At 37.7% G+C, this 24646-nt stretch overlaps 1 protein-coding gene across 2 annotated transcripts in view; it reads right to left on the bottom strand.

The window, feature by feature from the left end:
- The window catches only part of GRK3 (G protein-coupled receptor kinase 3), a 222219-nt gene that overhangs the window by 126103 nt on the left and 71470 nt on the right, over window positions 1-24646 (bottom strand). For both annotated transcript variants that reach the window (XM_075214446.1, XM_075214445.1), the window contains exon 2: window positions 20559-20635. In XM_075214446.1, the coding sequence (XP_075070547.1) occupies window positions 20559-20635 (77 nt within the window). The remainder of the gene's footprint in view (window positions 1-20558; window positions 20636-24646) is intronic.

The following is a 24646-nucleotide window of genomic DNA, read 5'->3' as shown; positions in this document are numbered from 1 at the left end:
TGGCAGATTTTATTTATAGGTTATGTAGTAATAATTTGTACTTTAATATCTAATTGCTCAGCTTTATTTTACAACCTTTAAAATAGAGAACTGGCATATAGGATACTTATAACATCATACTTTAAGTAAAGGATGTAAAGGCAATTATTTTTAATATAATACACATAGAATAAACGCAGTTATTTCATAGATTTTGACGTCTCTGCTCTGCTACGTTATTACGTTTGGACAAAGTGTTGCAAAATGCTACTCTGTTCAACGCACCTTCTTGCTTATATAATTAGATTTGGAGTGGGATGGCCATAATGACTCATTATGGCAGGCACTTCCAAGGTGGCAGTAGCTGCAGGTCAGGCAAGTACTATATACACTATCTATATAGCAAACGGTTACAGTACTGAACTCTTCCGCTGAAGGTTACAGTTTTTCAGGTTAAAAGCCCTTTAAATGTCCAAAAGCCCAACTATCATCATCGTTTATTTATGTAGCGCCACTGATTCCGCAGCGCTGTACAGAGAACTCACTCACATCAGTCCCTGACTCATTGGGACTTAGTCTAAATTCCCTGACACACACACACACACACACACACACACACACACAGACAGACAGACACACACACACACACAGACACACACACAGACTAGGGTCAATTTGTTAGCAGCCAATTAACCTACCAGTATGTTTTTGGAGTGTGGGAGGAAACCAGAGCACCCGGAGGAAACCCACGCAAACTCGGGGAGAACATACAAACTCCACACAGATAAGGCCACGGTCGGGAATTGAACTCATGACCCCAGTGCTGTAAGGCAGAAGTGCTAACCACTACGCCACCGTGCTGTCCCTACATACATGGAATCTCTTATCCTATTAACCAGTATTTTATATTTTTTTTTTAAATGATACAATATCATATACATGGACATGAAGTGTAATTGATCAGAGAGTTTTCATCTATAGTCTCTGTGTGCAGAAATACTTGGGACATTTCTGCATGTAATTCAGTAAACGTTCGGCATGTGACCCCAAATTGGGGAACAAAAATTTGGGATAACGAATCAATCTTTATTTTGATATATAAAACATTTATGTCTCAAGATCAAAATGTATGTGGTTATTGATTAAAATTGGAATGGCGCGCTTGAAAGACTAAATTCAATATAAAAATATGGCAGCTCCAAATCATTTTAATATCTAAAAGTATGCTGATTATTCCATCTTGATTTGCAGAACTATCCATGACTATGTATGCAGAGGAAAAACAATAAAAGAAAACACAAATAAAAATCTAATAATAAATAGGGTTTATTTTTCCTTTTAACAGTTTCCTTGATTGCATGGTACACTTCTTGTATTACAAGTCTTGGCAATAAACAGTAAAAAAATTCTGTTTAATCAATCTTGGTGGATACAGTTTCAGGACAGACATACAAACTACGCTTGATTGGAGCTCATGAGTGTAGGACATGCAACTAGCAGACACAGCCCAGTGCCAGAAGACTAGAGATGCCAATACAGTCGAATTACAAGTTGACCTTCAATCTTAAGTTTTATTCGTTGTATTATTGCAGTGAACTGTTAAAAGTACTTAAAGTTTCTATAAAAGTTTCTGGGAACAAAAATATTGCTTGTAATCCAGAAAATGTCTGACATCTGCCTTCATTCACTGAAAATATCTAAATCTTTCGAAATCCAGATCTAAATTGGTGGTTCAGGCAAATGAGCTCAAAATCAAAGGAGGAAAGTTTAATAAGTTTTGTTAAAGTATTGAAGCTTGGAGGCTGGAAAAGAGTACTCATAAATAAAAGCACAGAGTACGAAATTATTATTTTCAATGCTGCAAGCAGGAATATACCATGTTGTAACATCATTGCTGGGGAAAAAAAACATCCAAAGGGGTAAAATAAGTATCAGGGGGGAATGGGGGGGGGGGGGGTTCAATCGCTTCAAAACGAGACGGTACTGAAGTCAAGAAATGTAGCCAAGTATGGAAAAAGAAGAAGATCGGGTTAGCATATAATGAAGGTCAAAAATGGATTGTGTATGTAAAATCCCAAATTGTATTTAATGTTTATAAACAGCAAGAAAAATAAAATTGAGAATAAACCAGGCTTCTAAATGATAAAGTATGAAAATAGTTGTGGAAGATAGAGAAATACACGGATCTTTTACATGTTATTTTCATCTGTATTTACAAAGGGAAGAATAAAATGTCAATAAATAGGTTGTACGGCATATCAGCTTAAGCACATCAGTACCCGTTACTTGTCTGACCTCGCAGGAGGTGCAGTGACACTTTAACAAGATTAAGTCAAATAAAGGACCTGGCACAGTTGGTATCCTCAATGTGCAATAAAGCAACTAAAATTGGTAATTAATAGCCCACTATTTTCTATTTAAGGGCAACCTCATAACCAGGGCAGTGCCACAAGTTTGGTGGAAAGCAGATGTCGTATCAATCTTTAAAATTGAAACAACTATGGAACCCGTAAGATTAACTTCTGTCATGAATGATTCGGAGGTATGCAACACAAACTGTGCTTGTGTGTATAATAGTGCAAAATATTATTACATACACACAAATAAAATACACACACACGTATATATATATATATATATATATATATATATATAATATATATATATATATATATATATATATATATATATATATAATATATATATATATATATATATATATATATATATATATAATATATATATATATATATATATATATATATATATATATATATATATATATATATATATATATATATATATATATATATATATATATATATATATATATATATATATATATATATATATATATATATATATATATATAGTATATATATATATATATATATATATATATATATATTATATATATATATAATATATATATATATATATATATATATATATATATATATATATGTATATATATATATATATATATATATATATTTAGCGACTTTTTACAGCCATGTTGTCGTGAGCAATGACTGTAATTTCGTACTCACTGTTGTGGATCGGTCGGAAGTTTATACACACTACACAGCGGAAACGAGATTGGAACGAAAATATTAAACGGTACGACCAACCAAATGAGGCGATAATCGTCTATTTGGGCAGACTTTCGACCATCGTGTCACTGCACACACTGACCCGACTTTTGAACGAGCGGTCGTATGTCGGCTGTTTGAGCCGATTATTGGGCGAAAACAGTGTAGTGTGTACCCAGCTTAATTTAGCACTGTGAACACAATCACAATGCTAACTGCTTTTTCTTTGCTTTCATTGTTACTGGTGACTAAAGTTCACTGTGTGATGACCTCTGATCCACTAACATGGCCATTTAGTGGTTTAAGATTTATTCATTATAACTTTGATATCAGCTCAGCTTTTGTGTTTAAATGGCCAATAACCTGCCTCGCTTGGAGATGACCTAATATCTTCATTACAAAGCAATATCATTTTTTTTTAAACAACTTTGATTTCTCAGTCAGTTGTTTATCATTTTGTGGGCAAGGGCTCACATTTTATAAAAAAAAAATAAACAAAATAAGACCCCACAGAGTTAATTTCATGATGACCAATTGGCTCGGCATTGCAATCCATCCGCCTAGAATCTCATTCCCACATTAGTCTTCCTTTGGGAAAATGAGGGGGGAAAAAATACCCATATAAAATCTGATATACTGTAAAATCCAGCCTGGGTACTGTTATATTAAGTAGTCTCCTTAAAGAAAAAATGGAGAATAAAATGCTATGAAAAAGTGCACATGGCCTTATAGTTACAGCAGCAGAAGTAGATTTCCTATTCAGCGTATGTGTGCAAAATTGTTACAGGACAGGAGACCTTTAAATTGTTCTTGCAGCGAAGATCTTCTTTTGAGTGTATTTTGTAAATCCTTTCTATTTTTAGAATCATCATTCCTATTATCCTTGCTTATTTGTAAAACATGTTGTGTTTGCACAAGAACAAAGATAAATGAGGGTGATGCTTTGAAGAGCAGAGACTCTGTGAGGGAATCCAGCATCAGTGTTTGCACATAATCATCTGCTATTAATGTTTCAGACACATATACTCACGTCAACCTAATGAGTGCAAGAGAATACCACAAACACAAGGATTTAGAAAGATTTTGCACTCAAGCAAAACGCAGCTTCTACTGTACTAAAAGTTTATATTGTAAAAGCCATGACACACAGACACCCCCATCATGTAGAGAGAACATCATGCCAACACAATTGCAGTGTCATGTCACATCCACATGTTTTTTTTACAGTGTGGATATTATGTGTCACCTAATGTGTTTGGCGTGGATGTACACTTAATAAAAATCAGACTCTGGTGAAAGCGAAGCAAATTATGCCTTATGAAAAAGAAACCTATACACTTGCTTCAAGACTAAAAAGCTGTATTAACAAATATTATCTATTTCCATATCTTACACTGGCTGACGTAAAATTAAACTGAAAAGAGAAAAGCGCACAGAATCATTTTTTGTTATGTCCCCCTATTGTTATGTCTCCTCCATTGGGATCCAAAAACAAAAACACAATGACACATTGGTACTTGGGTTCTCAGCTAAAAAATGCCCATCACGAATGATCTACAGCTATACTGTAATAGCTCACAATGTAAATGCCTATGATGTGCGCTTTATTTTTGTGCAGATGATACAGCTTAATTCTGCCGAAGCTTATTAGAGGCCAGTGCATTTCAATGACACCACATGTATCAAGGCAATGCCATTTTGTTACAGATGCATCTTCAAGAGACAAAACACGATATATAAGTTTTCAATTTCAGAAGCTGATCTAGTTTTGTCTAAAAGAAAATCATCAAAGTGACAGAATCAGTGAAATAACTGTTTGGAAGAAGGAAGAGGAGTCTAACCGCTTTACAGAAGCATTTCAAATCAATGTTGTAGCCCTCAGCCAGCTAAAGGCCATCAGTGCCTCACTTTGCTCTCTCGCTTGACTATTCTTCATAGAGGATTTAGGATTAAAAGCCAAATATATCCGATTAGTGATTACAGTGTGAAATATAGCAAAGTTTTAGGGCTTCGTGCCCTTTTCTTCAGCCCGATGCGAACGTATGGTGAAATCAGTACTACGATTATGGCATGAATGTGAACAAACAAAATTGTACACAAAACAATATACAAACCAAGTATCACAAATGTGAGCCCTTCCTGGAAAAGAACATGTGAAGGGTATTTTCAAGGACAAAGCACAAAATTACCCTTCATCCTTAAATAATTGGCTGTATCTTTGTTTAAACAACAGCTGAATTAAATTCAGCTCCTAATCGTATGGACACCTGATCCTCAGAAGCAGACCTATTCTGTTCTCTACCTCTTTGGGGCCATTCTTGTCCAGGTGAACAGTAACAATCTGGGTTTGTAAAATGCTAATTTTTCATATCCCAGACAGTCGGCTTTAAATTAGCATATTCTCCGTCATAATTTTGTGCCATTGCTGGTTCTTTAATATCCAATTCAACAGGGAAAATATCCCTTTGTAGTCCACTGATGACCCATAGTAAATCATTGCAGCATATCTAATTAAACGAATATCTGTTTCTCAGAGTATACCTTCTTGATATTTATATAGTAGTCTCCATTAGAAGAACAATCAGACCTTCTGATCATATTGATTATGCTACTAACAAAAACAAACCACAACATAGACCCTGAGGTAGCACGTCAGAATAAAATGATGAAAGATCAGAAGGTTTATCTACTAAACTGGGGGTTTGGAAAAAAAAAAAAAAAAAAGGGCTGTCATTTTGCAAAATGTACTAAGTAAATAATAACTATAATCTCCACTTTTTCAAACCAGTTTAGTAAATATACCCTCAGGTCTCAGATGGCCAGCATTGGAGGAAATGGATGTCAATTTGGCAAGGGAGGTACTACAAAGAACTACAAGGAGAAGCATTTTGCATTAACACATGAAATACCCTAAAATCTGATGGTATCAACGAGGAATGTAAACGTTTTCATGTTTTTTGCTATTGTGTTCTGCATTTGACCTCTGCGATCTGTATGTGCACTCACAATATATAAAATACAAGTTAACCCGTGCATGATACTCATGCATTCTAGTCAAATCAAGCTACTTAAGGTGTTAAAAAGGTTCTTGTCATGCATTTGGGGCTAGGCCAGGCCTCCTCAGGGGAAGAGCGTTACTTCCCGACGTAAGCGCCCTTTTTTAACATGGTTTTGTCCACATGTCACCACCTCATCATTCTTCTCCATCACCTCATCCTTCATCTTCATCGCCACATCCTTAATCTCCATCGTCTTACTGTTCTAAAACCTCTCGATAAACAACGTTTCTGCTAAACACCTTATCGCTGTGCTCAATCAGTCTTCCTTGAAGGGCAGTATTCATAACCTGCACTTTCACATCACTGCTTCTCCGTACTCGTGAAAATGCGACATACAATTGTCCATGACCAAACACAGGCTCTGGTAAATAAATACCCACACGGTCAAGAGTTTGAGTCCTCAACTGCTAAATTTAGCCTTTACTACCCCTCCCACAGGGGGAAGGGGGGATGATGGAAGTTAACTGACTTCACTATTATAATTTTTTTGTCAAATAATGTCAGTATACCAAATTTTAGGTCAATTGGATGAGCCCTTTCTGAGAAAATAGTTTTTTCCACACACACACACACACTAACATATATATTAGATTTGGTTATTTTCTAGGTGGTGTCACAATTATTCTGCAGAGTTCGGCAAAAAACTTAAATTGTTTCAAATTTCCCTGCTTCTTGTGTTCCACTTCTTGTATTTACTTCTGCAATATACAGGACTGAAAGGTTTGAACTCTGCTCAACATGCAATCAAAACTTAGCAATTTATATACAGACTAACTGGAACTTGCATTAATCTCTTGAATATGTCCTACATGAATTTTTCAGGAAGTGCTTACATTTGTGATCACAGTTTGTTTATAGATTGATTCTATAGAACTGATTCAGACTTGTCTGTACTTACATTTTACGTGGATTTTGACCTATGATATCACCGTTTCACATACAATCATGGCACCTTGCTGCACTTTTGTATCACAGAGGCTGCAAATTGCTATATTCTGCATTACACTCACTAAATAACTACTGTATCTCTGACTTAATTAAGGTGTCCTGCAGCTGATCATCTTCTATATAAGGCGGAGATTTCACTGATAAAGACCAGAGGGTAAATGTATCAAGCTGAGAGTTTTCCGACGGGTTTGAAAAGGCAATCAGATTCTAGCTATTATTTATTTAGTACATTCTACAAAATGACAGCTAGAATCTGATTGGTTGCTATAGCCAACATCTCCACTTTTCAAACCCGCCGGAAAACTCTTAGCTTGATACATTTACTCCCATATGTACGAGCAGCCACAAAACAAATATTCTATCTCCATCCTAGACATTATTATACAGTCTTGTTTTAGAAATCATTGTTAAATTATCACCCACATGCAGTGTATGGAAAGCAAATGCTTAACACCTATAAAATGATAGCCAAAAACATGAACCAGGAAACTATCGGCTGCACATACCTATCAGAGTCAATTATCTATTCAAGTCATGACCTCACAGTTCAGGATTAGGTGAATTTCTGAGCTTTATCTTCTCACTTTAATTGTTGTCTCTCTGCCAAGAGCAGCTCACCGGACTGCTCTTACGTAACTGAACACCTGAATAAATCATAGCGTTACTCTGAACTTCAGAAAATTAGCCATGTGTTTAGCACAGGATACCCCATAATCACATCATTTTGAACTTCAAACAGGCAGAGAAGTTCAGGAGTAATACTCTCAAAATCAGCTAAATGGGTGGAGCTCAGCTTTAGTCATTTAATTTCTATTTATACACAAAACCCACCAGGCCTTCAGTACTCACTCCCCAAAACTACTGTCTGTCAAAATTGCAATATATGGGTATTACAGTTTGTGACTTCCAGCACATTTTGTGTCAGTATTTTTAATAGTGTGTAATATTTGCTACAAAAATGTAGGGTAAATGATAAACAAATAGAAGAGAGTTAAAACTAATTTAACATATTGGGGCATATTCAATTGTTGGCGTTATAGCCAAAAATCTTGCGGCGCGGCGCACTATTGTCATTACGGTAAATACCGTTATTATGGTAGTTTTCTCGCTGGATTTCAGCTCGCGGCTTAGGGAGCTACGAGCTGAAATCTAGCTTACTATTACCATAATAACGGTAATTTAAACAATTGAATATGCCCCTTAGAGGCAGATTTGTTTGTACGTGATGCTCCCATAGATATTTAGGCCGATATTTAGGGATCGAGCAAAAAGGAGTTTTACTTCTGAAAAAAAATATCTGCGCAGGGTGTCTGGCGGCCGTTTGAGGCACCTCGCACAGGTTTTTTATTAACTGAATCTGCCCCTTGTGTACATTTCATACCTCGCATCCACATAACGCATAGGGAAGGTATGAGAGGAAGGGGTGGGCACGACTTCATGGCAGCATTTGCGTCACCATCAATCGACCAGGACAAGGCGTTGTCACACAAATTACATTATTACAGCCCTATTCCCTCGATGATGCAATTTGCATTCTCACTTTCCGCCCACCTCACAGGCAGGTGCGCACTGCTGCGGGAGAATGGAAGTCTGGGAGGTTCCCTGCACATTCCAAAAGAGTTGGCAACTGAGCATTTTAAGTAAGTGAATTCATTTGTTAAACAGAATATTACACAAAAGTGATAAAAATGCGATGTAGATATTGTCATCAAAACCCGCTTTACTTAAAAAGGCTTTCAGACACAAAGGGCGCATTTGCATAGATACTCCTGTGCAACACTGTGGTAACCACAGAATTATCCTCCGCATTCACACATATTTAGTAATTAAACAAAATTATATTTTGCATGTCTTGTCTACACTGCATGTTTACTGGTTTAATGCAGAGTCAAAACAACTACTGGCAAACATAGCAATGACCATTTCCCTCCACAGGTGCGCAGCAAATGCATAGAAACGGGCCATTAAATGTAAATCTAGCTGGTCAATCATATCATTTGCTGCTTCTTGCTTTCACATTGTTTGCAATCTACTTTAGCAGCACAAATGATAACGAGCACTCCCTCCTTAGTGCAATTCTAGATAATTTACTTACATGCTGCTGTGTTGCTTACTGTGATTGTTCTCACCACAAATGCTGGAATATGAAATGTTGGAAGACTTAGAAAATAAGAGGAAGTCTGCGCTCAGGTAGTAATTACCCCAAAAACAGGTTACTATCCTGAAGTACCAATTTATACAGCACAGCCCAACCGCTGTGAAAGACAGATTTTCTAGTGAAAGCTTCCATCATATTCATTGTTGATTTAAAGGATATTTTGATGCATTGTCTATTTCTGCATAAATACAGGTTCTCTACCTGTGGCTAAATTATCACATAATGCAACAAACAGGATGTCATAAGAAAGAGAGAGACGGCAACTGAATAATGTCGATTTATTCTGTTTGAGCACCAGCTTCATTTGCTTCTAAAGAAGCTATTACTAGGAAATGCTTAATTTCTGAAAACCAGTGTAAGAAGTAGAAATTATTATTTGCACGTTCACCAAAGCTAACAGTATTTATGCCCTTTAAATATTAATCCTTTTTACCCTTTAAATGGGCAGCATTAGAAGCTAACCAAGTTTATACCCTATGGAGACTGTACAAACACTGTCACAACTGCTGATCTGATAGTAGCTCTATATGGCTTCAGGGGTTAAAGCTCAGAATATAATGCCTAGCTAGTGCTCACTGGGCCATTAAAGCTGCAAATTCAAATGTGGTGCTAGATTACGTTAAAGCTGCATTACCACCTAGAAATGTCACTCCTCTCTGTAATACAGAACAGAGTTTGTTAACAAACAGTGAATGACTGAGGAAGAGGTTGTGAGTGGAATGACCAATCACTGGCTTCAGCTAGTGGGAGGACCACCTTAGGAAAGTATTTTCCCAGGTGGGAACACAGCATTAAACAATTCTATATAAAAGGTGAATTTTTGTATTTTCTGTTCCATTAGAGCTATGCCTAGAGATCTGGGTCACTCATGTTTTCGGGGAGAAAATTTAAAAATATATAATATATATATATTATATGTCTCGTGTGACATTAATGTGAAGCTGTCCTTTGGAAACAAATGTAACTAGAAATGTGAAAAAAACAAACAAACACCTAAAACTGTGATTTGCTTGGTATATAAACAATACCAATCCACAAACGCTAACCGCATCAAGGTGTGAGAATTCTATAAAGGACATGTTACTGAGACACTAAGGACCTCCAACATCTCTGAGCGTTTTAAACTCCTTCAAAGTGGGTCTTTAAAACACATCCATGCCCTTTTCACAGACAGACAGGGTGGTGCTTTAAATAGCCAACCAACAGGAAATCATTCCCTTGCAAAATATTAAAGCACAATTACCGGTTGCCTGATATGTTGCCATGACATTCTTTTGACGATGGAAAGTCACAAAACGAATTATCCAAGGAACAAAAGAAATGGAGAGCAGAGGTTAGTTAATGTATGTAGAGCCATAAGAGAGAGAGGAGGAAACGTCACTACAGCAGTTTTTACCTATAATTGCAAACTATTATTATCCAACTGATTTTTTAGTAATATAATATGTGCAGAAACAATATATCTAACAGAAACAGTATCCTAATGTGTGCAACAGACACATGTATCATGTGCTTTTAAATTAAACTCACAATAACAGTTTTCTATACTAGTATAAAGACACACAACCTGTGTTACATTTCTATATATGGGAAAAAAATTCTGGGCGACCGAACCAAATCTTTAGTAAAATTCTCTTCACCTGAAACAATCCTGAAAAACATTAACCAAGAATGATCAGGTTTGCATTGTGCATGTATACTTCCGAATACCACCAAACAAATCTACTTTACAACAACATTTTTGTCAAGACACGGGACTCATTAATATCATCAATGAACAATCCGGTATAATGATGTCCAGTGGAACTACTACAATTGGTGTCTGTGATACTAACCTACTATCAGGGCCGGATTAACCCGAGGTCTAACTGGGCTATAGCCCAGGGGCCTCGGGCATCCAGGGAGCCCTTCAAACTCCTCAGCAGCATTATTGATCGGTCGGGGGCGGGGGCGCCCCAGCCCGATCAATGCTGCTGAGTACTGTCAGTGCAGTCCTCCGTCCCGGCGCGCTGTAGTCAGCTTACTGAGGATATCTCGCGAGAGTTCATGAACTCTCGCGAGATCTCCTCAGTAAGGAGCTTACAGCGCGCCGGGACGGAGGACTGCACTGACAGGTAAGTGCTTGGGGGGGTCCTCGGGGGGGGGGGTCCTCGCGGGGGACGGCTCACATTGGGGGCCTCGCGGGGAATGGAGGGCCCCTTAGCCCAGGTGCCTCCATTCCCTTAATCCGGCCCTGCCTACTATATAAAATACATTAGCAGTGCTATAACCTGCATTCAATGCCGAGCGGCTCATCCATGCTGCATTCTTATCACTAAGGGTGATCACACCAGCTGGCGCAATCAATCTCAAGATGATCATTAGAGGTTAATAATTAACATAAACATAATTGGAAAAATGGCACCCTAAGTGTGCACTGAAACAGGTTTGGTTTCCTTGGAGAGCAATCGCATCACAGTAGACACGAAGCAAAGAATGACTGTAGATTTTCCATTCTAAGAAGTAAGAAAAATAGTCACTATGAAGACTAGTAATAATTACAGGTTTGGTGTCTGAGCAGAGAAACAAGTGTGTGTGACAGACATGATTGGTCCAAACAACACAGCACAGCACAAATAAAACAAAAAAAAAAAAAAGCCTGCTTGTGGCACTCGCATTGAATTACAGGTTTTTTTTTCCAAGCAGTGTGCATATGATATAAATATTATTTATACATATACACACACACACACACACACACACACACACACACACACACACACACACACACACACCACAGGACATTCTATACAGGAACATGAATCACAAAACATGAAATGAGCAGAGCATATATAAAGAACACACATTGAAGATGTAAAACAGATCTATTTCTTGCAGAGTTAATCTATTTACATCGCGCACATGCCCGCTGCGCCCCACAACAGTTTTCTACTGCCGATGCCGACCTGAACTAAGGAACAGTTTAGACATAGATCACAAAAAGAAACAAAGGCAGGTGAATTACGTGGACACCATAGTGAAGGTTTACATCATCTCTATAGTACAAATATACTGTAAACTAAATTGAATAACGGCAGTGAGGGGTGAATATTAGGAGTATATTGCTTTCAATGGAAAATGGCAAACCAGAACAAATTGTATTGTGCCTCCCACTAGGGCCATTCACATCCACCACCTTAAATTATGATGTTAAAGCTGCTGCTCGTGCCGTTTGCCATCTGCTATGTTCAGACCATGTTTTATTACAGCATTTGACTTGGATGCCTAGAAAAACAAGTCTGCATTTGTAAGTCAGACACAGCCAGAGTACACTAAGCACAAATACTGAGCAGCAATTGGTGCATGACATTCTGCTATATCTGCTAAAGCTACGGCTGCCTTCGTATACTCCAGCTCTAAAGAGGTACATAACCAAAAGCTTTTCACCTTTTTGCTGGTGTCAATACAAGAAGATGTCTTCATTGGGTACTAAGGGTAGACAATCTGTATACACAAAAGGACACAAAAGCTTGTTTGGACCAGGATTTGTGGAAAAGCCAACTAGGGGGTAAATTAATCAAGGTCCTATTTTTTCAGCGTGTTAAAATTGTGGCAAATCACGGGTGATAAACTGCGATTTTTGTCCAAAACAGATCTCAAATTTATTAAGCTGGGATTTTTATCCTGGTATTCAAAAATCGCTAGTCATCTCTGGCGATTTGCTGCGAAGTCAAACACTCCTGTGTTTGGCGAACTCTCCTGTGTTGTAGAAGCGTGATTACTAAAGCCATCACTGTTACACTGTTGTGCTATACAGCCGGAGATCCAGCAGCCGTGAAAACTAAAAAAATAGATAAAAGTTAAAAAAAAAAAGCATGGGGGGCCCCCCTCAATTCACTATTGGCCCCAGTGCTGCCAGATTACTGCTGGTTCCTTGAAAATGGGAGGGGAAAAAAAATGCGTGGGGTCCCGCCGATTTCCACTGGACCAGCACTACTAGGCAAACCAGTCGGGTTTGGTGGCAATATGGTACGTGGACACGCGGCATGGGTCCCCCTGCCATAATGACAAATCTCCCCAGGCTGTTCAGCACTGGGCTGGATTTCCTAGGGAGTGGGGTCCACCGAAAAAAACAACGATCGGGCCCCCCCTCTAGGGACAACCAGCCCAGTGATGAAAACACTGGGGCTCTTCCTACACCCCTGGGAGTAGGGTAATAACCGGCAATAAAAGTGTAAAAAAAATAAACAGATGCCATTTTGTTTTGTGGAACTACAAGTCCCAGCCAGTCAGGGTGCCATACACAGTGTGGGCATGCTGATACTTGTATAACTACAGGCACCAGCATACCCATGGCAGCCAGGGCATGTTGGCACTTGGAGAACCACAAGTGCCAACGTGCCCTGACACCCACAGCTGGCTGGGAGCTGTAGTTCCACAAAAGAAAATGTTAAATAAACCACCACATTCTCATTAAAACTGCAACATTTAGTAAAAATAAACCCACAATAAAGACAGTAAACACCCTCATTTATACCACATATTTTTTTATTAAAAATGAGGGTGTTTACTGTCTTTATTCTGGGTTTATTATTTTTACTAAATGTTGCAGTTTTAATGAGGGTGTGGTGGCTTATTTAACATTTTGTTTTGTGGAACTACAGGTCCCAGCCAGCTGTAGGTGTCAGGGCACGTTGGCACTTGTGGTTCTCCAAGTGCCAACATGCCCTGGCTGCCATGGGTATGCTGGTGCCTGTAGTTATACAAGTATCAGCATGCCCACACTGTGTATGGCACCCTGACTGGCTGGGACTTGTAGTTCCACAAAACAAAATGGCATCTGTTTATTTTTTTTTACACTTATCGCCGTTTATTACCCTACAGCCACCGCCCAGGGGTGTAGGATAAGCCCTAGTGCTTTCAGCACTGGGCTGGGTGTCCCTAGAGGGGGGGCCCGATCGTTTTTTTTTTTGGCAGACCCCACTCCCTAAGGAATCCAGCCCAGTGCTGAACAGCCTGGGGTTGGTTTGTCAGTATGGTAGGGGGACCCCTGCCGTGTATCCCTCTGCTATAGTGCCACCCACCCCAGGCTGGTTTGCCTAGTGCTGGTCCAGTGAAAATGGGGGGGGACCCCATGCAAAATTTCAACCCCAATTTTCACAAAATCAGCAGTCAGGCAACACTAGGGTTAATAGTGAAGAGAGGGGGGACCCCACGCGCTTTTTAAAAAAAAATTAACTATCTATTTTTTACAGTTTTGACAGCAGCCGGACCTCCGGCTGTATAGCAGAACAATGTAACAGTGATGTGTTTACAGAACACTAGGATGCAGTGTATTGTATCTGGCGTGTTTTAAAGAAAACTCAGGAGAGTTTCCTTAATCGCAGCTTCATACATTTCAAACTTCTATAGCCAGAGTGACAGTCAGCTCTATCGATTTTCAAAATAGCGATTTTGACAGAAACACAACCCTGGCAATTTTACATGAAATCTCAGCTTCATACATCTGAGAGTTTCAACTCTCCTGAGAAAATCACTGGATTTGCAAAATCGCACTTTGATACATTTACCCCCAGGTCTGGTCCTGCTTGGAAGGCAGGCTATCCTGTAAGATCACCCTGGCAAGTTGTAATTCAGCATATTTTTATTTTATATGTATTTGTACTTCTGCTGGAGTGAAGGATAGAGTATGTTGGAGCACACGTGTCTGCCAGCATTACAAACGTGTAATATTAGGTTATACAGATGGGATACTGTGGAGGTTGGGGGTAATGAAACTCTGAAGCAAAGTAAATAGCATGTGTGTGGTTTGAATAAAGGTGGTTGGGATGTATAGGAGGAGGGGGATTTAGGAGGAGGGGGATTTACAATTGCACCCGACCTTTGAACACAAAAAGGAACTGCTATTAATAATGAAGAAAACATCTTAGGAACTGTCTAAAAGAGTGGGAGAGGTTTTGGGGTTCCCCTAGAGCATTACTGTAATTTGAATAATAGAACTTAAATATTACACCATACACACAATTTACACAAATATAGAAAATGAAGGAGTATACAGTCAGTGGAGAGCTGAATTATTTTTGCAAAACTATTAATAATTTATCAGGGCAACCTTCCCTACAACGTGGAAAAACATTAACCAGTTTCTACCATGTCTATTATTACTGGGCAACACAACAAAAGGACAATCATGTTTTCCTGGGACATGCTCATCTAGGTGACTGAGGAGACAATTGTGGGAAAAGTGAATGGAATAGATATTGACCATGATATATTGGGGTATATTTATCAATGAGTGTTAGCAAAGCTACACTCAGTTACCAGAACTCCAACACAAGTTGGAGTGTTGCGCATATTTAAGAAAGGTGCATTGTAGCAGATATATCGTGGAGATCTGCTGCTTTGCATTCTGTATCGTTTTGCGAGCAGTCACCATATCGCAATCTAACAAGTTACGAAAAATTGTTTTTTACGGAAACTTGTCATGTTAATGTACGCCAGCTGAAGCTAAGACCCCAGTTATATTACATTTAAGGCAATTGAACATGTTCAGCTAGGACCTAGAGGTGAGGGATATCCAGACAAAATTGTCCCAAAGAGAAATGCTCTGGATTTTTCAACTTAACACTGACTCCACATGGCTTTAATGAGGGTTATGAGATTACCCCTTTTTTCCTTGATTCTTTCTAATTACTAAATTACTTCTGTGCTGCACTATACTGTCTTTTTTGGCGATTCATACAGCTTTCTAATTAATTTTATTTAGTATATAGATTTCCATTTTTATTATATTATAACCCCTTTTTTATGTAATATCTTATTCCATTATTTATTTTCGAAGGTGTATATGCTATTATATACTATAAAATCCCTTTTAATGTGATAGGATAATATTATGCTGTCAATTAGGAAATTAATGGTTATTAGTTTACATTTATATTATCTGGATTGTATATTCTTAATTTACATTTAGTACGTTTCTATATATATATAGTCACATATTTTGATGTTGTTTTTATATTTTCATATATATATATATATATATATATATATATATATATATATATATATATATATATATATATATATATATATATATATCTATATCTATGGTCTTTTGTGCCATTTTTGGGCATGGAGCACATTATCCTGCTTGTTGCATAATATCTTTGGTATTATACATATATTAGCCCTTTATAAAGATGGCCACCACCGCCCTATTTTATTCATATTATGAAATTGATGCCCTTAAGCAAAATGGCTCACGATGTAACACTAGGTAGATTGTAAATATGGTGCCATAAATTGTTCTATGCCCTTGCATTACTTAGTTCAAGTATACTTACCATAACTCTATTGAGAGAACCAATATCGCTAGTAACAAGCGATATTCGCAGGTCGCGCATGCGCAAAATGGTGACTGCCATCTCTATAAAAACCCTTACACATTAACTACCCTCCTGATGAAGTCTTATCTATGACGAAACGCGTTGAGGACTTATACTTCTAGGCTTTTATCTTCATTGTGCTCTCCATATCAGCATTTGGTGTACCTGTGCTTTTTGACCAACTGAAGTGGCATTTCTCCACAGACTACCATTGCAGTTCTACATTATGAGATACAGATAAGCCTATATTTCTGTATGACATGAGAGTGCGCAATTTTTATGTTAATAAACTGCTGTTTTTATAAAATACAACACTATATGGGAATTTTCCCTTTATTCCTTGGTTCCTGAAATGAGCGCTGGAGTGACCAGGATGAATAGATGCTGCACCCACAGATGATGTGACACAGATAAGTTGTTTTATGCATTCCCTCTGGTACGCTACTATATTGTGGTTTTATAGAATACTCACTGGTGTAATAATAATACTACACTATTTTTTGCTTTCTGCTTTTATGTTCACATATGGTTGGAGATGATGGAAGTTATATATGGCATTGACACATCCAGCATTCTGTGATTGATGTGCCTTTACACTACTTATATCTAGTACGCATATATACCACACCATGGTCCTTTGGGGTTCACTTCCCAGGAACATACTACACTATCAGGCGCCTCTTTGTTCTTTCTGCTTGTCATTTTTCAGTTTGTCTACATTCGGGGTACCGTCCGAAATCTTCAATGAAGGCTCCTACCTCGTATGGTGGAAGGGGTTATGGTGTTTATGGACATATGATCAGCAACTTACAATTCTGCACTGAGCGCCTGTGTTTATTTCAAGATTTTTCATATATATTATCTATATCTCTCTCTATCGTGTCACATCCTAAGCGACATCTTTCTAGGTCTATCAATTGTGTTAAATACCTATTTAAATTATGTTCTCATTTTAAAAACTCAAGCCAAAATAAAAATGAATAAAAACAAAGACCAAGCTTAAATGGAAGGCAATTAGCTGTATCTTTATCATTGACTCCCCAGAAGCTGACTGTCAGTATGTGACGCATAACAATAAAATTTGATAGTTTAAAATTTTCAAGTAAAGAAAAAAAAAAAAAAAAAAAAATAAATGAATATGCCCTAATAATTGTACTTTGTGTAGCATAAAACGTAACACATAGAATGCACAATATGGTAAAATAGACATGCTGGGTCTGAAGGAAAATGACACATAATAGGCCGGAAAAGCCTAACATGCACTGTAGGTGAAAAAATAATACTATGTGCATCAGACCCAAATATTCATTAATTTTTTTTCGTTTATTATAAAGTGAGCAGACATATATTAGAAAAACATGTAATCATATAATGAAACAAGGAGCAGCCATCTAGTCCTGCAATCTTGCCATGCAAAGCCTGTGTCTATGTGGCTTTTCTACAAAACGGGACATGTACAATTAGATGGCTAGCACTGCTTCTCATCATGCCATAATATAGCCCCATGCCAAGGTACTCCAACCGGGGCCCAATAACATCCACTTGCAGGTGCGTGGAAACCTGCATCCGACTAACCAAGAAACCACTATAGTACTGCCATTTATATATTAATAGGGTTGTACTTACTAGTGAGGTGTGAATGGCTGAAGTTCACTACAAAGTACAACTATGCACTCCATAACCAATGACAAGTCACTTCCTGTTTTCTTTTCCAGGTTAGCAGAGCTTGCAATGTGATAATCTCCTCTTACAGGGAGACCTTGCAATATGGTCCCAAACCATGTGTCATGTGGTTTGACTATGTAACTTGGATGCTTATTTATACCAGTCCTGCCATACGTTCCATACCTTTGCTCCAAGATGCCATGCTACTCACAGGAACACCTGTACTATACCGACATTTTTAACACTTAGCTGGGAAAGTAAATCTTCCTTAGAATTCCATCATTACCAGCTGACATCTGTTGACCACCAATATCCTCTCTCCAATCCCTATCATATGATGACGCACTCTCTCAGCAGCATTGTTTCTCCTAATACAAAAAGTCAGCGGTTGGTTCTTGGGGACTTTAATTTGAATTGCCTTGACCCCACAAAACAGCAAATTCTGAATACAAACCAACCACTATTGCAAGACCACTGTTTTATAAGCTTATACCAATCTAACAAATGTTTTTACAAATTCTTTAACAACTTTCCATGCATACCTTTGTTTCCATAAAAGCCCACGAGATTATCACCTTACCAACTAAAATTCCACTAATGTCTTAAGCCAGACACGTTCATACTTGTTTTCTGACTTGTTTTCTGACTTGTTTTCAGTTGTTTATAAACTGTGGCACAGTTTGTATTTCAAACACAGTGAATTAAAAATGCAGACTGCCTAAAGCGTGTCCAAAGATATCCAGCGATTATAGAATTAAATTGATAAAATTAAAAGCTCCTATAAAACCAGCCGGATAACATCAAAACTTATTTTCCAAACACTCAGAGGATCATTTATTTACAAACAGAAATGTAAAAGTATATGATTCATTTTAGCTCCATGGCATTACTGGGACAGTATCCAAATGAAATAAGGAACAAGCCTATTCTTGTCCAAATATTCCCTGGAATCTATAATAGCAGCTACAATAAACCACAAAGTTTATAAAATTCAGAAACAAGGCATCCATGATTATGCGGAACAAAAGTAAAATTAACCAGCAAGGCACACTAAAAAAGAATAATAATAAAAAAAATAAAAAAAGTGTCAGGAACCAACGCTGAATATCTCACTACCACACATCCTACATTAAAGGTATTAAGACATTCCATTGTAGTAAATATATACAACCTACAACAAGGGGTTCTGGCATACACCAAGGTAAAAGGGCCCTGATCAACAAGGCCATTTCTCTACTAAATTGATTTGTATGTTGATATTATCTGTTGTATGAAGCACTGTCTAAGTCTTCCAGGCCATTGCACTCACATTCCAACTAACATGACCTATCACCAGTATATTTTCCAGCCCATCGCATTCAGTTTAGATCTTTTTATGCTGTATTTATTATTAGCATATTATAAGATCGCTACCAACATGCATCAGTGTACTCCCCCAGCACCTATATCCCGGGTGCACCACCTGGATGTTTTTACTTGCCACCCAGCTCTTGGAGCCCATCAGAGTCCTATTATAATAGAATAAACCATTGTTTCTCCTATTAGAACAGGCACTATGTGAGCACTACAGCCAGCAGTGTGTGTTAGACCACTGACCACCAATCTGACCAATCCTGGCAGGTGTGGGCAATAACCTCCAACATTTTTCATTATTATTGCAAAGTATTACAACTGCCCCCACTCGGCTGTGTCTTAATGCCGCCCGCCTGGCAAACACTGTGCATATATAAAGCCATATACATTAGCAATTTGTTACAGAGATGCTTACTTAACCTCCGTAATTTAACTTTCCAAATCAACTTAATCCTTTTATTTACATAATCTGTCTCTAACCACTATAGTATTTAATTCCCAAAAATTAACTAAGTCTCACCAAAAAAAAGTCCATGTATAATTCATTCAATAGTTACACAGCCATAATCCGTAAAATGTTACTTTCCCACGTTCATTGACCTATTACCAGGTTTTGAGAACTTTCTCAAGACTCTTGTGGTTTTATTCGTTCAAGCCTTGGCATCTCACTATGCATCCTTTTTGCATCTCTTTACCCTCTGAAACACTCCATTTTTAGTATTCATTCTAGATCACACATGAATAGACAACATTATATGGTCATTTTATCATTGCCAAGATCAAAACTAGCATTAATTTTGAATAGGGTTAGGCCCCACTTATTGCCCTGAGTAATGTAAAATGCTCCTATTAAACTCTACTGGGAGACTTCTAACTATAAAACAAGCCATTCCTGAAAATATAAACCATTAATAGTATGACAGCATATAGTGCTTACCTATCTTCTGGTTGAATATTTTGTCGAAGGTCAGTTCACCTCGTTCTTCCAGATACTTCTGCATCACACTCCGAATGCTGAAATCAAACAAGTGGATGCTGATTAATAACCCATCAAGAGCACAAAACATTACATTTCGATTGGCATATACATTCTTAGCAGTCAAAGGAAACATGGTTATAATATAATATGGTTATCACAAAGGTTAAAATGTGCTTTACATTCTTCTTTCCAACACACTAATGATGCCTGGATTCCAATCAAACTTCCTATGAATAAGATGTCTGTACATGAAGTCACTTAGCTGTCAATGAACTCTGTATGATGCAGTGCAATTGTGTCTTACAATATTTTATTTACAAGCCTTTACTTTCAGACAGTGAAAAATAATGGACTGCTTTATCATGCAATACTACATTCTCTGTGCAGAAAAAGGACAACCTTGAGGTGAGCACTCCATAATAGGTCTTTTATTGTAGCAGAAGATCTAGTAAATCTATGGAATGTAAATACATATCTTAAAAACAGAAGAATCCTCATACAAAATAAAAAACTTAAAGGTGTGTGGCAGGTCTAACAAAAGGGCTGCTGAAACCCCATTTTATTGTTTGTCCTTTTATATGTGTATTACTTTAAGGCTTATATAATAAAGGCCTTTCTAGAAAGTTCTACACATTTTCTTAGGGAGGCGTCCTCAGGCCTACTGCACATGCTCAAGCATCTTATCAGAATTAAACAAATAGAAAAACCGAAATCATGTTTATACATTTTATGCAAATGATTTTAGGGGCATGGCCAATAAAAGCAAGGTAATTGCGACATGACATCGCCCCAGCTTGGGTCACTGCAGGTTTGTCAAGCACCTGTGTTTCCAGTTTGTTTTTCCTAGCTCTCGAGTTTACGTGCCATCAGATGACCAGAAAAAGGCAGATTCCTAGGATAATTTGTGATTAAACATTTCTACTGTGAAAATCTATTCAACAGCTAAATTATTTCTTTTATTTACTCTTTGTACTAATTTCACTTTCTTTTTGTATTCTATGTACTCTTTTATACTAGTTCTCTACATTAAATAAACTATATAACTGTTAGACAACCCGAGTGTCACGTGTTATTAATCCTTTATACCACGAACCCACAGTTTTCCAACCGGGAACAAGGTGCATTTGATCTTTTTCAAATTTGACCACAGAAGCAGACAGGGCATCTTTAGTGTGGTAGAGTGATAACGGAATACACTATTAAATATGGTTATCATATAGCCGGATTTAATGTCTGTCCTGATTGACATCCGATAGTTTCTGATCCGGCAATAAATCAGGTTCAGCAATCTAATCAGCCTCATATATTACAATATGCACCCAATAGGATCTAACTGGCCATCATAATGGAAGTATGTATGGCACCTTCAAGTGTTTCTGTACTTGCAGCTAACAAAGTCTACAGCAGGCCTGTCCAACCTGCGGCCCCCCAGATGTTGTGAAACTACAAGTCCCAGCATGCCCTTCCAGCTATCAACTGGTTGTCTACTGACAAAGCATGCTGGGGCTTGTAGTTTCACAACACCTGGAGGGCCGCAGGTTGGACAGGCCTGGTCTACAGCATTCAGTGTCTTTTACTGCACAGGCATCAAATGAAACGCTGAATACTTGTCACATGTCATCACTTATGCTGTAGAAACACTGCATAGGCATTGTCATATGACCTGAAATCACACGCAGGATTCAACCTTCTGAGTAGCTTCTAAAAGCAGTGTTCATTGGATAGAAAAACACCGTATTCATTCGACAATAGACTGAATCTAAAACGCAGACAGAATTACATGAAACAAATGTTAATGACCTTCATAAAATGATGTAGTTCGTAACATTGAAAAAGAAAGAGACACAGGTCTATCACGTTCAATGTTGCCACCAATGTTTAAATTACTAATCAGCACTGGAGATATTTGAGGCAAGGCTGTGATCTGCAACGGACGCCTTTATTTCTAATCACACATAACCTTCTCTCCTGAAGAACAGGTTACATTGGGGGAATGGGGGACAAGGACATACTAGGGGTGGAACTATTAAAACAGAATTACAAAATATTGGATCAAGAGCAGAGTTATCCACACTGTGAACTTTTAAATAGATATTAAAGGGAATGTTTAATTGCTATACCTGATTAATTCCTACTGTAAGCCATCTTTTATGCAAACATTTTGAATATCATGTCAAATTTATCACAAAAGATGACAGTTAAATAAACACTACATGCAAAGAAATAAGAGGGTAGGAGAGGTACAAATATAAAAAACAGAAAAAAACATCTTGTTTCTTAAATTAGGATGCTCCTCAGCCAATATCCACAATAAAAATTTAAAAAAAAGTACTCAGTTTTACATCCCTTTTACATTTCTAATTTAATTTGTCAAGAATATACACAAAAGCTAGCTACAATGTAAACAATCTTTCCAAGTGAACGAGTATTCTTAATCTCTAATAAATGAAAAGCGTGTTCAGAGCTGCATTCAAGTTCTGTTTGCAGAATTAGCCAACAACACATCAAATGAAATATGGTGACCTATTAAACGGGAGCTCATAATTTAGTAAGTAACTATAAACTAAACATTATATTTATACCATTAGTGTTCGTTGAAGAACAGCCATAAATAATCAGGGGAAAGTGCTTGAAAGATAATTTATGGATTATGGGGTATATATGAATGCAAATGTCTCCTCTCTTTAATGAGTCAGATATCAAATATATTTTCCAAGCATGATATTTGACTCGCCAGAATACACCATAATGCAACTGACCTGACACATGTCTGACAAAAAAAAAAACCAGGAAAACATACTTTACCATATTGTAACTATACTGCATTTCCTTGCATTGATCAGATTGTCAGAATATTCCCATCTACTCAGCACATCATTCAGAAGTTGCTCACGATACATGCCATATAAACCGCTGTGCTGCACTATTGGCTACAGCAGATACACATTTTACCTTTATACAAGATTTGTTATCATAGAAATGCCTTTGTTTTCCTATTTAGCACATTATCACCCACTTTAAAAGACGCCATCAGTGAAGCTACAAGTCAGTAAAAGCAGAGACTGAACTACTGCTGCAAATCAGTGTGAATACCCATTTATCACATGTACATGTGAATAGATCGCGCTCTCACATGGTTTTAAATAAGCATTTTTCATCCTTGTGTTTAGTTCTAGGAAAGACTAGAAGTGGAAAATGTCCCAATGATAAAACAAACACCAATAGGCATTTGTAGTTATTAGATGGTAGAATACTGTAAACTACTTTAAATTCTAATTTTTAGACACCCCACTGTTTCCTATGCCCAGAGCTACCAACCATTAGTGTGTTGTGTCCCTGTGTTGTCTATCTGTATGATTAACCAGGGGAGATATTAACTACACATAAGCAGGAAGCTCTTGTCCATTGACTCCGTTTAATCTACTACAGATTGGTTGGCTTAGTGCAGTTTATCCCCTCTCCCAGATTGGCCATCATGATCACATCACCCCCTATGATCAGACCAGTATCTGTGTGTATGAATTTAGGGCAGGTATGAAACAGCTTTTGGCTCTATACATGTTTGTGTATTCACTACTTTTAAAGTTGTGGAGTTTTGTAGCACAATGATAAATCTTTTCTGACTGTCCTGTGTTGAAACCGGAATATTGAGACAATGCTCTTTCTTTTATCCTGCAGTCCTGATCTAAAGTAACTGGTTAGGAGAAGCCAGCAATAGTCACTAGCATTGAAGTATGCCTTTAAATTCTGATGATATGTCCAGGGGTGCTGGGGTACACTAATTTGCTACCAAACTGCAGACTTGCAGTGGAGGCAGATCGCTGTAAAATCGGCTTTTCTAAGATGCTGTACTAATACCCCGGCTAAATTTCAAAAGATTTGGGATTTAGCCAAGGCCACCAATTGTTGTTGCCCAGCGATGCTCCTATTCCTAGTAGAAGCCAGCTCCAGTAGTGAGTAGTTGCGACCACTGTGACCTATGACTTGCCCCATCTGAACTGACCCTCATAGCAAGTGAAGGTCACATGAGGGATCAAGAACGCTCA

This window comes from Mixophyes fleayi, chromosome 1 (assembly GCF_038048845.1).
Source record: "Mixophyes fleayi isolate aMixFle1 chromosome 1, aMixFle1.hap1, whole genome shotgun sequence".
NCBI lineage: Eukaryota > Metazoa > Chordata > Amphibia > Anura > Limnodynastidae > Mixophyes > Mixophyes fleayi.
Note: the sequence above shows the minus strand (reverse complement) of the source record. Positions and strands in the feature narration are given on the sequence as shown.